Source organism: Numida meleagris, chromosome 7, assembly GCF_002078875.1.
Source record: "Numida meleagris isolate 19003 breed g44 Domestic line chromosome 7, NumMel1.0, whole genome shotgun sequence".
NCBI classification, from domain to species: Eukaryota; Metazoa; Chordata; class Aves; order Galliformes; family Numididae; genus Numida; species Numida meleagris.
Window position 1 is genome coordinate 2,803,681 of NC_034415.1, and position 13,247 is coordinate 2,816,927.

At 37.2% G+C, this 13,247-nt stretch overlaps 2 protein-coding genes across 5 annotated transcripts in view; one reads left to right on the forward strand and one right to left on the reverse strand.

Moving 5' to 3' along the window:
- The window catches only part of LOC110402272 (coagulation factor XIII B chain-like), a 45,279-nt gene that overhangs the window by 29,305 nt on the left and 2,727 nt on the right, over positions 1 to 13,247 (forward strand). The window lies entirely within an intron of this gene.
- The window catches only part of CFH (complement factor H), a 44,474-nt gene that overhangs the window by 18,358 nt on the left and 12,869 nt on the right, over positions 1 to 13,247 (reverse strand). For all 3 annotated transcript variants that reach the window (XM_021404156.1, XM_021404155.1, XM_021404154.1), the window contains exons 2-9: positions 10,771 to 10,953; positions 8,793 to 8,898; positions 7,416 to 7,492; positions 6,133 to 6,327; positions 4,746 to 4,916; positions 3,156 to 3,335; positions 1,434 to 1,625; positions 13 to 192 (exon numbers count right to left, since the gene is read on the reverse strand). In XM_021404156.1, the coding sequence (XP_021259831.1) occupies positions 13 to 192; positions 1,434 to 1,625; positions 3,156 to 3,335; positions 4,746 to 4,916; positions 6,133 to 6,327; positions 7,416 to 7,492; positions 8,793 to 8,898; positions 10,771 to 10,953 (1,284 nt within the window). The remainder of the gene's footprint in view (positions 1 to 12; positions 193 to 1,433; positions 1,626 to 3,155; positions 3,336 to 4,745; positions 4,917 to 6,132; positions 6,328 to 7,415; positions 7,493 to 8,792; positions 8,899 to 10,770; positions 10,954 to 13,247) is intronic.

Consider the following 13,247-nt stretch of genomic DNA (forward strand, 5'->3'; position numbering starts at 1 on the left):
AAGCACACTCACCTTTACGGATACATCTTGGAGTAGGTGACCAGCCATTCTTTGTGCATGTAATTTCCCCATCTTCATTTTCAGTACGATAGTTTGCAGAGCAGAAAAATTTAGCTCTATCACCTTCTTTGTAAAAGTTTCTCCAGTTAGTTTGGATATTACCATTTTCCAAATTTCTGGCATGACATTTTTCTAAAGAAGAAAAGTAACCACATTTAACCACATGAATTTAAACAGCCAAAACTGTAGTAAAAAAATTCTTAGGAAGGGAGTTACCGAAAAAACCTCCTACTATCCTTGTGTCTATCCCACAATGACATCAGTGTTCAAACCTAAATCAAAGCATGTTTTCTTTCACTGCCCTGTAATCACTGTATCACAGAAATGGGAGTTTCTTAAAGCACTAAGAATTGGCCTAGTAAACCAAAGTCCTTACCGTAGTTCATAAGCAAGGCTGGCTAACTTCACTGCCTCTAGTGTCACGTACAACTGTGCTACGCTCTGCTAAGTCTCTCAAATTTTGATGTCTATGATGAGACGTATTAGCCATTTGATCCCAGGCAGTTTTACTATCAGCCTCTCAAACCAGCTCTAGAGAATTTATCAACAGCTAAGCATGCTGTTCCTACAGCATCCTGTATCCCAAGAGCCTAGACGCATGGAAGGAATGTTGCAGCTGTGTTATTGGAGTAAGTGATTGTTTCCTCTGGGCATGACTCTACTCATTCCCTGCACTGATCTCCTGTCCACCGAGGGCAACAGGAGAAAAATCAACTTTTAGTTGATCCTGCAGGTCCTATTGGTAGGTAGGAACTGTTCTGTGACTGAAGATTTGGGTTATGAGAGAAGTCCTCAGCTCACTGGTTTAAATTTGTTTCCCATAGTTGAATGATTAATTTGGTGTATCTGGATCTTTTATTGCAGACATTCTTACTCTCAGCTTATTTTAAAAGTGTTCCACCTTCCCTCAAATGTTATCCCGAGGGACAGGATAGTGGGTTCCAGAGAATAACCTCTAGGCGATGCATCCAAGCCACTGAAGGAAGAGTATATATAGATGGAAAAGAATTTATCTGTATGTGCCGCTGTGTGTGCAAAACAAAGCAGATACTTGCATGTGATCTAGACACTAGAGAGGAAAAACATGTCCTAATTCTTGCTCTTCTCAATTTTTCTTAATCTCATGGATAGCTGCAGGAGTAAAGAACGTCCCAAATTCAAATGCATCATTTCAGCCTTATTTGCTTGAGTGTCACTTTTTCAAGTGATTTTTTAAGCCAAGAAGATGGGATAACAGTCTAAGTACAGTTACAGAGGTCAACTAAAGCACTTATAATTTAATAAGCTGTTAAACAAGCTATACAGTGCAATTTCTCCTGCACAGACCTTTAATAACCATAACAGAATTAACCATATTTTGGAAATGTACTTACTGAGGCATGCCGGCTCTGGCTTCCAGCCTCCTTGAGAACAGACAATTTGAAAATGGTATTCTCCACTTGGGGTTGAGTAGCCTTCAAGACAGTGGTAGTAAATAGACTGCCCAATCCTCATTGGAAAGTAATTCCATCGCAGATTTTCACTCAACCTGAGATTTTCTATAGCTGGGTAGTCACATGGTTTCTCTTTAAAAAGAATTTAATAGCAACAATATCAACACATGCATGACAAAAAGCTCGGCATACAAAGTTCTAAATATTAGTCCAGATACAATTTCAGTGAGTGCTTCCTGTAACTAACTGAACTGGGACTACACACTCTGGTTGATCCCACCGAGTACAGAATAACTGCACTGTGCTTCTGATTTCTTTCTCAGTGTCTATAGCTATGCTGGTTGCCTGCTTACATTGCAACCAACAGAAAGCCTGTCCATCTTCTCTGTGGACTCCAGGTGCTGATTCTTGAAACCAAATGTAAGTATTTCTTCTATGATGAGATGACACAGTTATGTTAGAGGGCTCCAACTAAATTTACCATATTGACGATGATGAAAGCCCAGGTAGCTGGCTCAGATATAGGCACTGAACCATAGACTCTAAAAATTGCAATGACACCTGTTACCACTTTCTTTTGTCACTTTTAGGATCTTACACCAAAAGCTCTTCCTAGCTATTCTCTTTTTGCTGTTGTTGTTGTTGTTTTAAAACCATTTGTGTGATTTTTATTTTGCTTTCTCGATTCCTCAAAAGAGATTTTCAGGGACAAGTTGGGGATAAAATGGGGAGATTCCTAGCAGCTTTCACCCAGATTTTACCCAGGGTGTCCCATTTGGCCATGGCAGCTAGTTTCCTCCTGAAATGCCCTGACCCAAAGCACAAATGATAGAAGAGGGATCATCCTCTGAACAGACCACCCAACAATGAGTCAAGTGGTATGAGAAAAATAACTCAGTTTCAGAACACACAAATAGAGAAGTAATTAATCTCGATAAGAACAATCTACTTTTCTTGAATAGATCATATCATCTTACCTAAAGGTTCATATACAAGATTGACTTCATCAGTTTCTCTCATCTCCTTCTATTTTCTACCTCTTAATTCTATTTTTAGTGATGAAAGATCAAAGCTCGACAAATTATGAAATTAATTTTTGACTTTTGCACATACTGGGCAAAAGTATAATTGTAGTTATGGGAAATTTAAGCAAAAAAACCAACCTCATAATCAATCAATCGAGAATATTTTGTTTTGCTGCTTGATGGATTATAATGTTTTAGTTTTTCTTTACATACTAACATACAACTGCAAGTAAATAACAAAAGCTATGGTAAACAGGATTAAACATACCTTGTAACCATCGCCTATGCTTTGGTTTAGATATTTTAACATTCATTGTATCCTCTTAACTGATGTGCTACTTCACAGCTGTACCACAAATCTTCAGTCTGGGAGCTCACTATCGCAAATTAACACCATTTCACAGATACAGTAACAGACAATACTCATGTTCATAAACACAGTATGAATTTAGATTATGCCAATGTTTTTTAGTGCTTTTTCCATCATCGCATTAAGCTTTATAGCACTAAGAAACACAATGTATAAGCATTTTTATTTCCTACTTTTCTTAGGATTTTCTCTTGAGTTCTTTTTCACTGAGATATTTCCAAAATAACAATTCTGCATGTTGTGTCTTCGTTTATGAGAGCTACTTACCAACACAACCTGGAGCGGGCACCCAGCCACTGCTGGTGCATTTAGCTATGTTTCTGTCAGTCAGTGTGCTATAGCGATATCCGAAATTACAGTCTATTGTGATTGTAGCTCCTTCTGTGTACCTGTCTTTTTGAGGTCTAAAGTTTCCATTGCGAATTGCTGGAGGAAAGCATACAACTTCTACATGGAAAGAAAAAGATAGGGTTCCGATGTGAAGAATGCCTTTATATTTATTGCCTACGTTCTTATCTTGATAGTACATTGACTAAAACCACATATATTAACAGTGAAATATGGATTTCTTAGGGCAAAGATAAGGTTACACTTCTCTCCTACTCTTAGAAATATACAGCTCTGTAGGAATAGACTACTATGCTGTAGAACAATTTTTGAGAAATCTTATATTTGAATATGGCCTAGGCATCAGAGCCCTCTATGTCGGAGTCTGGAAGAATGGTGGGTTGTTGTTGTTCTGTCACTTCTCGAAGCAGCATGTTGCTAAATCATAGGAACTGCATATTAATTAATATAATTACTAATCTTGAAGCAGAAAGTTCAAGGACTGAGTGATCAATAGGGCTGACTCCTCTTTATTTCTAAAGAAGGCTTTCTGGAAGAGGTCCCAGGAAAGTGGGTGATACATAACATCCCATAACATTGCCCTGCTGCCAATATATTTTTTTCAGTTTAAAGCATCCTTTGACAACTTCCAGAACATTCAAGGCACTAAAGATTTTCCCCAATTTTACATCAAATTAATTCAGCTAGGACATCATGTGCAAATTCCTATTTGTGGAATTTGGAGTTCTAAATCGAATTCTTTAAGTGCTGTAGCCAAATGAAACTAAAGTTTCATTTGGAAATAGCCACTGACTTTCACTAGTTATGCTCATGTTAAACACAGTTAAACTTGGATTTCACTGAAAAAGGTCTTGATGTGAAGAAAGGAGGTCTTCAGTAACCATTATCACTTCTCTGAGAAGCTGGTTTCAAATTTTCCCATGCCAATAAAAATTACAGATTCTTCCTCTAGTTCTAATTTTTCCAATATTACTTATTTTTTTTCGCACCCTGCTTGCTTAAATATTCTTTTTAGTGTCTGATTTTTCAATTCCTTTGCTAAATCATTTTCACTGTATTTTGTAGAGGGTACTGAGATTCAGCATTATCCTTTCTATTTGCTCAAATTAGGAATTCTTTCTAACTCGAGCATATTTGCTATGTTTTCTCCACTAATCCAGATTTTCAGAATAAAAAGGAACATAGTAACTTTCTGCAGCTGCTCATGCTCAAGTATTTCAGCATCAATCAATTTCTGCAGTATACACAAGCAATTCTGTTTTCCTAGTCCCATCCATCTACACTCGAGTAATGAAAGGCTGAATTAACTATTTTTTCTATGTCCCTTCATGAAAAACTAATATCCAGTCATTTGGCCGTTTTAACCCTTAGTCCTGCCAGGTCTTCATGGTGTACTAGTCAGATGTGGATGAAATTATTATTTTTATGAGCAAACCAACATTTGACAGTACTAATCTCAGAAAATACTTCCAACACAACTTTCCAAAACAACTTAAGGAAAAGGCTGACCAATGCAATAGGGGGTTGGATACCATCCAGATTCAGTACATTGTACATCTGCTCTTTCACCATATGTGTATCCTTCGTTACAGGCATAATGCAGTTGTTCAGACTCCCTGTAAGTCTTCTGCGAGGCGCGTACAAATCCATTCGGAATTGGTGGCACATTACAGATAATTTCTGAAGTCGAAAAAACCAAAATCCATAAATTCATATTGTTTTATATGTTTTTATTTGCTGAGAAAAAATCCCTACTGGAATAAAATTTAGCGGAATTTTTTTCCCTTTTGAATTCATAGAAATTATATCAATAAAACACTTGCATTCAGAATCTGTATGGAACTTGACTAAGAACTCTTCAGTGACATGATTGTGAGTGCCAAGTTTGCTGTAGCACAGCAACAGTAGCAAACTGACTCATAAGACAGCTTTCAGGGCTATGATTTGTCTTTTAAAGGCTTTTAGAATTGGTATACAATTCGATATACAAGGTAAAGGATGTTCTAAACTAAACAACTAGGATAGCTAAAATTTAGGATTTTTTTATTTTTCTGATAATTTCATTTCCTTGTAATTTCCAGTAAATCTAAAGCTCTCTCATATTCAATAGATGATCAATAAAATTATGGCATTAACAGGAAAAAAGCATTAAAATATCTGGAGAACTGACACTGGAATACCTAACTATCTATAGAAGAACTCAGCATTCTCAGTTCCTTGCCAAACTCAGAAAACCACTGAGACCTTGCAGTTTCTAAAATCTGAATTCGTAAAGCCAGATAATATTTAAGATTTTGTTTCCTAGGCCATAGAGCAGGACACCAAAAGGGTTATCTTCAATTTCTTTGCTGGATTTACTTTATAATTAGGATAAGATAAATCTCAGTGGAATTGTCTTTGATTAGTAAAATTTACTATATTCTACAAATAGTACTAGCACATATGATTAAGTCCACTTTATCCTTGCCCTCTACTCAGCACTGGTGAGACCACCTCTGGAGTACTCTGTCCAGGTCTGACCTCTCCCGTAAAAGAAAGTCATAGACATTCTGGAGCAGGTCCAGTGATAGGCCAAGAAGATAATTAATTTGGTTAAATGAACACTGAAGTGACTGAATCTTTTATAGATACACACTGAAGTTAGTTTCAAAGAAATCAAGTGCAGCCTGGAAAACCACACAGTTCGTAGTGAAAATATGGAACAAACGTGGTACACTATGACTGTATTAGCATACAATAGTCTCTGATTTTTCTTTCTTATCCTACTTCTGCAAATATACAACAGAGGTTGTTTACAGGCAACCTATGCTTAATTGCTGTGGAATAAAATTAAAGCTTTGTAAGCAGTTCTAGAAGTCTATGAGAATACAGTTTCTTACACATAACAGTGTTTTACCTTGGCACTGAGGTACCTCACTATCCCATTTTCCATTGGAAGAGCAATGTATTGCTTTAGATCCAACAAGCTTGTAATGTTGACTACATTCAAACTCTACAACCTGGCCAAAGGAATACTCTCGGTTTAGCTCAAATGCACCGCTTGTAACTATTCTTCCATTTTCTGGTGCTTTTACAGGTAAACACTTCGCAACTGGAAAACAAAACAAAGCAAAGAAACCGAAGGGAAAAACCATCATTTTGAGGCCTACTCACTAAAAGAAATTAACACACACAACAACTTAAAATATAGATAAATAACTGTGATTACCTTAAACATTTTAAACAAACATACAGACTTGCTATGTATTCCGATACCATTTGATAGCATTCAACCAAATAAAAACTCCTCAGTCATGAGGGAAAAAGTTTATGAGGACTTGGAAATCGCAGTTTCTTGGTGACATAACAAAAAATGTTGGAAACCATTGCTTTGAATTAAGCAGAGAGCTAGCTATATGCCTAAATCTAAGAACACTCAAAATCCTGTAAATTGAATGTGGAATACCTAAGACCAGCTGTTAGGAAACATCAAAACTCACATATCTAATATCACAAATTACTTTTAAAAAGTTAAAAATTATCTCTGAGGAGAAAGGATGATTACTTCCATAATCATACAGGTTTGAAACTGATGAAAAGGTTTCCAAATTCAGTAACTGTGAAGTACCTAAGCCATCCAGTCTATTCAGGTCTGAGGACTGGGTCACTTTTATTCTCTTTATTTTTTTACTAAGGTTGAACTTCTAACAAAATCTTAATGAACAGAATATTCATAAGAATGGATAAGAAAATAAGCTGACGATACACGTATAAATATACATGTGAAATGTGTCATCCCAGCTGACTTTTATAAACATGTTTTGCAGATACCTACTCTCTATAGAGTCTTTACATGAGGTAGAGATTTAAGCTGCTTGGGAGTGACAAGACTCAATTTTGTGAGTGATTTTTGGTAAAAGTTTGAATAATTATTGGATTAAAAAGGCTGAATGGATATTGTACGAGTTTCACTACTCGTACAAATGTCTAAACTCAAGTTATGCACATCTACGCAAATTAATAGTAGGAGTTTAATTATTGAATATTTTTGAGTAGTTATTTACAACATAAGCAATCATAATAGTCACAATAGACAATAGAAGTGCCACAGAGAGTAGTGAGACCACAGACAAGTTCTAGATAGTATCAGACAGATAAAAAGTCAGTTTGATACGAAATGAAACATCAAACTCCATTTACCTTCACAGTGAGGGATGTCATTGCTCCATCCCTCTGCGAGACACTCACGGTAATTTTTTTGGCTAAGCATTTGGTATCTTATAAAAAAAAATAAACAAAAAATTACAGTCTTAGCAGTGCTACCGCTTTGGAAACAAGGGAAGTAGGTTTCAGATATTCTAGCATAGATTAACCAAAATATTATTTAAAAAAAACAAACAGTAGTTTTTCTGCCCGTCTTCCCTATCTTGTTTCTTTTACTTGCATATGGTAAAAATACAAAAAAATAAAATTCATAAAGTAGGAAGTAATTGGTAAAATATTTTCTTCATTACAGAGACATCAAGCTCTGTCTACATAACAAGAAACCTAAGGGTGATTTACACAATCATTAGCAAGTAGAGTAAATCCCTTGTTGTCTATGTTCCAGTATGACTGAAAGCCATGGGACAGCATCAAAATAAGACATAATCCAAGCCATATGCATCCCATGCTTCACTGAATTAATATTATCTTAGGCTCGAGGGCATCATAGACACAATGACACTACTTCTGCTTAGTCTGGAATGTATTCAGAAGATTACAGCTAGTCTAAAATAACAATGTCTGCACTTAAGAGATTAAGGAGAATATTGATTTTGTAACTCATATTTGTACATCTTCTAGCAACACAAAGTCTGCAAAAGCATGGCTAAAACACTGTACTACAGTGGTGGCTGATTTGTATTTCATGAGGAAAGAATCCAGTTACAAGCGTACTTACCTATACACAACACTATACATTTGCCTTGCTGCAGTTTTCATTGGAGAAGATGAACAGAGAGAGATAAGAGAATTTCTTCCAAGCAGTCAGTGAAGAGATGTTACTCAATCTACCAGGAGTGTCTTCCTTCAAACATTTTATTTCATAACTCACAAAATACTTTAAGCAGACTTGATGTGTTGTAGTTTAGAATAGGCAATTCCATTGTACAGCCTAATGACTTCTCCAACATAACTGCATAATGGCTACCTACTGAGAGTACTAATGGCAGTGTGCGAAGCTGCATTTCCATCTGAACTGGCTAGCTTGTCAAGTCACGAAACAACTTTGAGGCAGACAGTTTGTTTTGCTTTCTACTCAGGCAATCATAATTTCAAGTGAGCTACAGCCTTATATGAGACCTGGGATGACAGCTTGAAGTACAGTCATTCCAATACCACTAAACTTCTGACCAGACATAGGAAAGAATTATGTTTAGTATTATTGTGATTACAGTATTTTAAGTTCAACAATGATCTGATATTCTTAAATATGAGCAAGTTGGCAGCTGCTTTACAGGCAACAAATTTATAACCAATACTTCTCAACATTAAAACCTTAAGTTAACTCCTGTATATTGAGTTAAATTATGTTACCCATCATTACATCTGTATTCAACTCTGGCACCAAAGACAAACTCATTTCCAGCAGTGAGCTGAAAGGAACCAAACTCAGTATCTCCAGGATGTCCACAGGGCTTACCTGGTAAGAAAGAAATAGTAAAAAAGCAAGTACTTAACCACACATAGAGGAATGAAAGTATGAAAGATAGCACTTTTTTTTTAATTAGTAGAGGGTGTTTAGAACAGCATACAATTCAAAATGTTTGGCATTAGCTTGATTAACCTTCTTTTCTTTTTAGTCATTTTTTTCAATAAGAACATAGTAGAGTGAGAATTATTATTTTTTTTAATCTAAGTAACAAATTAGGAACCTTTGCTCCTTTACTGATCTAATTTTAAATTTTATGACACATTTTAAGGACAGAATGTAGCTTCGCTTTTACCTTTAACTTCTGACACAGACTGTCCCAAATCTTCCTCTACGGAAGCCATCCATGACTGGCACTTAAATTCTCTCAGTCTGATGGGGATTGTGCTGAATAAAGAGGGATTATCTAAGACCACAGGAGCTGTGTGGCTCCTATAGAGAGCCACAATCCCTAGGATTGTTCTTATGGTCTGGCCCCAACTGGATCTCAAAAAAAAATTGCAAAAAAATGAGTACATATTCTCTGTCGTAAATGACTTGAATGCAGGAGTTGAAGGCATACTGAGTAAGTTTACAAATGACACTAAATTGGGAGGAGCTGTTGACCCTCTTGAGGAAAGAGAGGCCTTGAAGAAAGATCTTGACAAACTGAAGGGTTGAGCAGTCATCAACCACGTGAAGTTTAACAAGAGCAAGTGCTGGCCAGGGCAGTGAACATGGTGCCAAGCTGCCAGAGTTCAAGGAGCTCTGGACACTGCTCTCAGACATAGGGTTTAGATTTTGGGTGGTCCTGCATGGAGCCAGAGGTTGGATTCTGATTTTTGTGGGTCCCTTCCATCTCACTATTCTATGATTCTTTAATTTTCATTCATCTCCTTTAGATATTATAATAAGGACTGTAAAATACAAACTTCATGGCTAAACTTTATTAGGCATCATCAGAAGAAATCCTTCCTGGTCCTTATCAAACAAGGCATTTTCTTTTCTTGGTACACATCAACATCCTTGTTTTTTTTTTTTCCCAAATAAGAGGTGTTTGAGTAGGATCTAAATTTGTTCCAGTGTGATTCAAAGAAAACAGATCTCTCCATGATAGATTTTGCTATCTAGTGTGGTCTCTCATGAAAAAAAAGTGAATACGAACATGTAATCTGTACCAAGTCATCCTCTTTTTCCTTCCATCTGTACCTTACCAGTGCCAGCATCTGTTCACAGGGTGGCAGTATTTACTAAAATTTGTAACTACAAAATGCAAGACTAATTTTTGTATAATTGGAAAGATCTCTGTGCACTAAGTGTTTCTGCAAATACACGTAGAAGTGAGAAGGTAGCTAACAAAAACAAAATAAAACTATAAAAGAAACTAGCAACAACTCAATCTTTACTTACAATTTGTATTAATCTCAGGAACTTAATTTTGTATTATTAAGCAAAGTAGTTGTATTCAAACAGACAATTTTTTTATGCTTAATATTCATTATAGAGAGAAAGTATTTTCTGATTAACGATAATAAAGTCCCACTTCTTCAGTGAATTCAGTATGAGACTGTGAGACACTTCTAAACTCTTAACAGGGTACGCCAGCAATAATAAGTAGGAGCTCTTATCCTCATCTGAATTTTCCTTCATAGATTAAAAGAAAAGCCAGGGAAAAATAATTTTGTATTAAAAAATTAAAAAATTAAGTCCAGTCAACTTCCAAGAAGTTGTGTCCTTAAGAACTAGTTGAGTAAACTGAAGAGGAAAAAAAATATTTTCTTTGACTTGCATTCAGAAGCTAGTTTAGTACTTTATTTTGCTTAGACTCTAAGTTTCATCAACATTAGACTTGTAAAATTTTGGAAGTGATCTCCCAATACTTACTCCTGCATTCTGTGTTGCCTTGTTGCTTCCACACTCCATCAGCACACTCCATCGCAATTCGTCCTATTTTTATATATCCAGGCCGACATTTGTAAGTTACTTGAGTACCATGTGGATAGGGAGGGTTGTTCCATGTTTCAGTAGGCACTTCTTTAACTCTCCTTGGAGGAGATTCTTCGCAAGCTAAAAATTGTAAATGAAACTATTGGTGATTGAGGCACATACTGCAACCTCCAAAATGTTTTTACAGTAGAAAACATAGCAAGAAATCCCGGGTACATTTGTGATCAAATGAGCGTGTATTTTCTGCTTCATTATAAAATGGGAAACTGCAAAGAATCCACATTTTGTAGGAGTATGAACAGACATTTCATAAGATAGGACAGAAAAACAGTCAAGCCAGTGGAAAATACAAACACAACACTGGACATCCATCATTCAAAATAAGTTTCAGTTACAAAGACTGCAACCAGAGATTAGCGCCCCAGTGCAAACCAAAAACATCTGTTACACCTGCATCTGCAGAAGCTCCTCCATGCCAGTCCTTCCACTGTCAGAGAGTACTCTTTTCCAGCTATTTTCTTCTGCAGACACCACCGTCCTTACTGACAGTAAGCTCATGCTCCACTTGGTCAAGTTCTGTCAAATCTCCCCTAAAGATCTGAGATCACCTAAATTTTCTGTTTGGCTAAAGTTATGATTTTCCAAAACATTTAATAAGGTTCTTATGACGTGATACTTCTTACATGGCGTAATTAATTCTGAGTATTCATTTTAATCTTTGTGAGCTTCAAAGTATTTCGACTCAGTTTGGAATGTCGAGTAGGATGTATGTGATGTTTCTCATTAACTCAGTATTACGCAGTCTTCTCCAAAAGCTCCTTATGGGGCCTTCTTTGGTGTCTATGAAATGTACAGCCCATATGAATTTTTAAAAATGGACCCAAATTAATTTTATTAGGAGATTTTTCAACAATTTAAGAATAAGAAAAATGAGACTAAAGGGGGAAATTAAAAAAAAAAATTGGGAAGCTGTTAAGAAACATAACAACTTAATGTCAAGAATGTTAAAAAACATATGCTTTCTGTGTTTATAATCATCAACCTAATTTCAAAGACCTAGTTTCAATCTCTGCCTACGTGACTGAAAAGTACTTCCTTCAAAGACTGAAGCTTTACCTACAGTAACAGACTCCGGACAGCGTAGCTGATTAGTTACAGTGTAGTCCATTTTATATCTGAACATCAAAAGTGAGAACAGATGAAAAGTGATCTCTGAGAAATTAAACCTTAGAAAAGAAATGGGAGATGCCCTCTCGAAAAGGCAGTTTCTTGGTGAGATTCATTGCGAAGTACAGAGCTGGAACCAAAACTTAAACTTAGTTTAATTGTAAGGCCACAGGTCTGAGAAAGCAGCAGCGCTGGTGGTCCAAGTGCTGCCTGAAAGTGGGACTACAGGAAAAACAGTTAGTGACTTCTTCCATGCAAGGAAATCAGAGAATCACAATCAGAGATTAAGTAGTGTGATTTCTAATACAAAGTGAGCACAACAAATCCTCCTTGAGGATTCTCCTTTGACAAATTCTCATTGAGAGCAGCCCTGCGGAGAAGGACTATGGGGTCCTGATGGACAAGAAGCTAAACACGAGCCAGCAGCGTGCGCTTGCAACCCGGAATGCCAACTACGTTCTAGGCTGCATTAAAAGAGGAGTGGCCAGCAGGGAGAGGGAGGGGATTGTCCCCCTCTACTCAGCTCTTGGGAGGCTCCATCTGGAGTACTGCGTCCAGGCCTGGGGCAACCAGCACAAGAAGGATGTGGAGCTCCTGGAGTGGGTCCAGAGGAGGGCCACCAAGATGATCAGAGGGCTGGAGCACCTCTGCTACGAAGAAAGGTTGAGCGAAGTGGGCTTGTTTAGCTTGGAAAAGAGAAGGCTCCAGGGAGACCTCATTGTGGCCTTCCAATACTTGAAGGGAGCGTCTAAACAGGAGGAGGAATGATTGTTTACATGAGTGGATAGCGATAGGACAAGGGGGAATGGTTTTAAACTAAGACAGGGGAGGTTTAGGTTAGATCTTAGGAGGAAGTTTTTCACTCAGAGGGTGGTGACGCACTGGAACAGGTTGCACAAGGAGGTTGTGGATGCCCCATCCCTGGAGGCATTCGAGGCCAAGCTGGTTGTGGCTCTGGGCAGCCTGGTCTAGTGGTTGGCAACCCTGCACACAGCAGGCGGGTTGAAACTAGATGATCATTATGGTCCCTTTCTACCCAGGCCATTCTATGATTCTGTGGTAATTCTTCTATATCAAAGTGTAAAAAAGTAATTCTGTAGCTATTGTATTTTGAAAGTATAAAGAAAAGAACGTTCATTGTGATATCTAATAATTTCTTTTGACTGGCATAAGTAGGTGGGAGAGGTAGGCGAGCTTTGAGGACACTGCTGAGGCGATAAATGAAGTGACAAACCTCCCACAGGTTC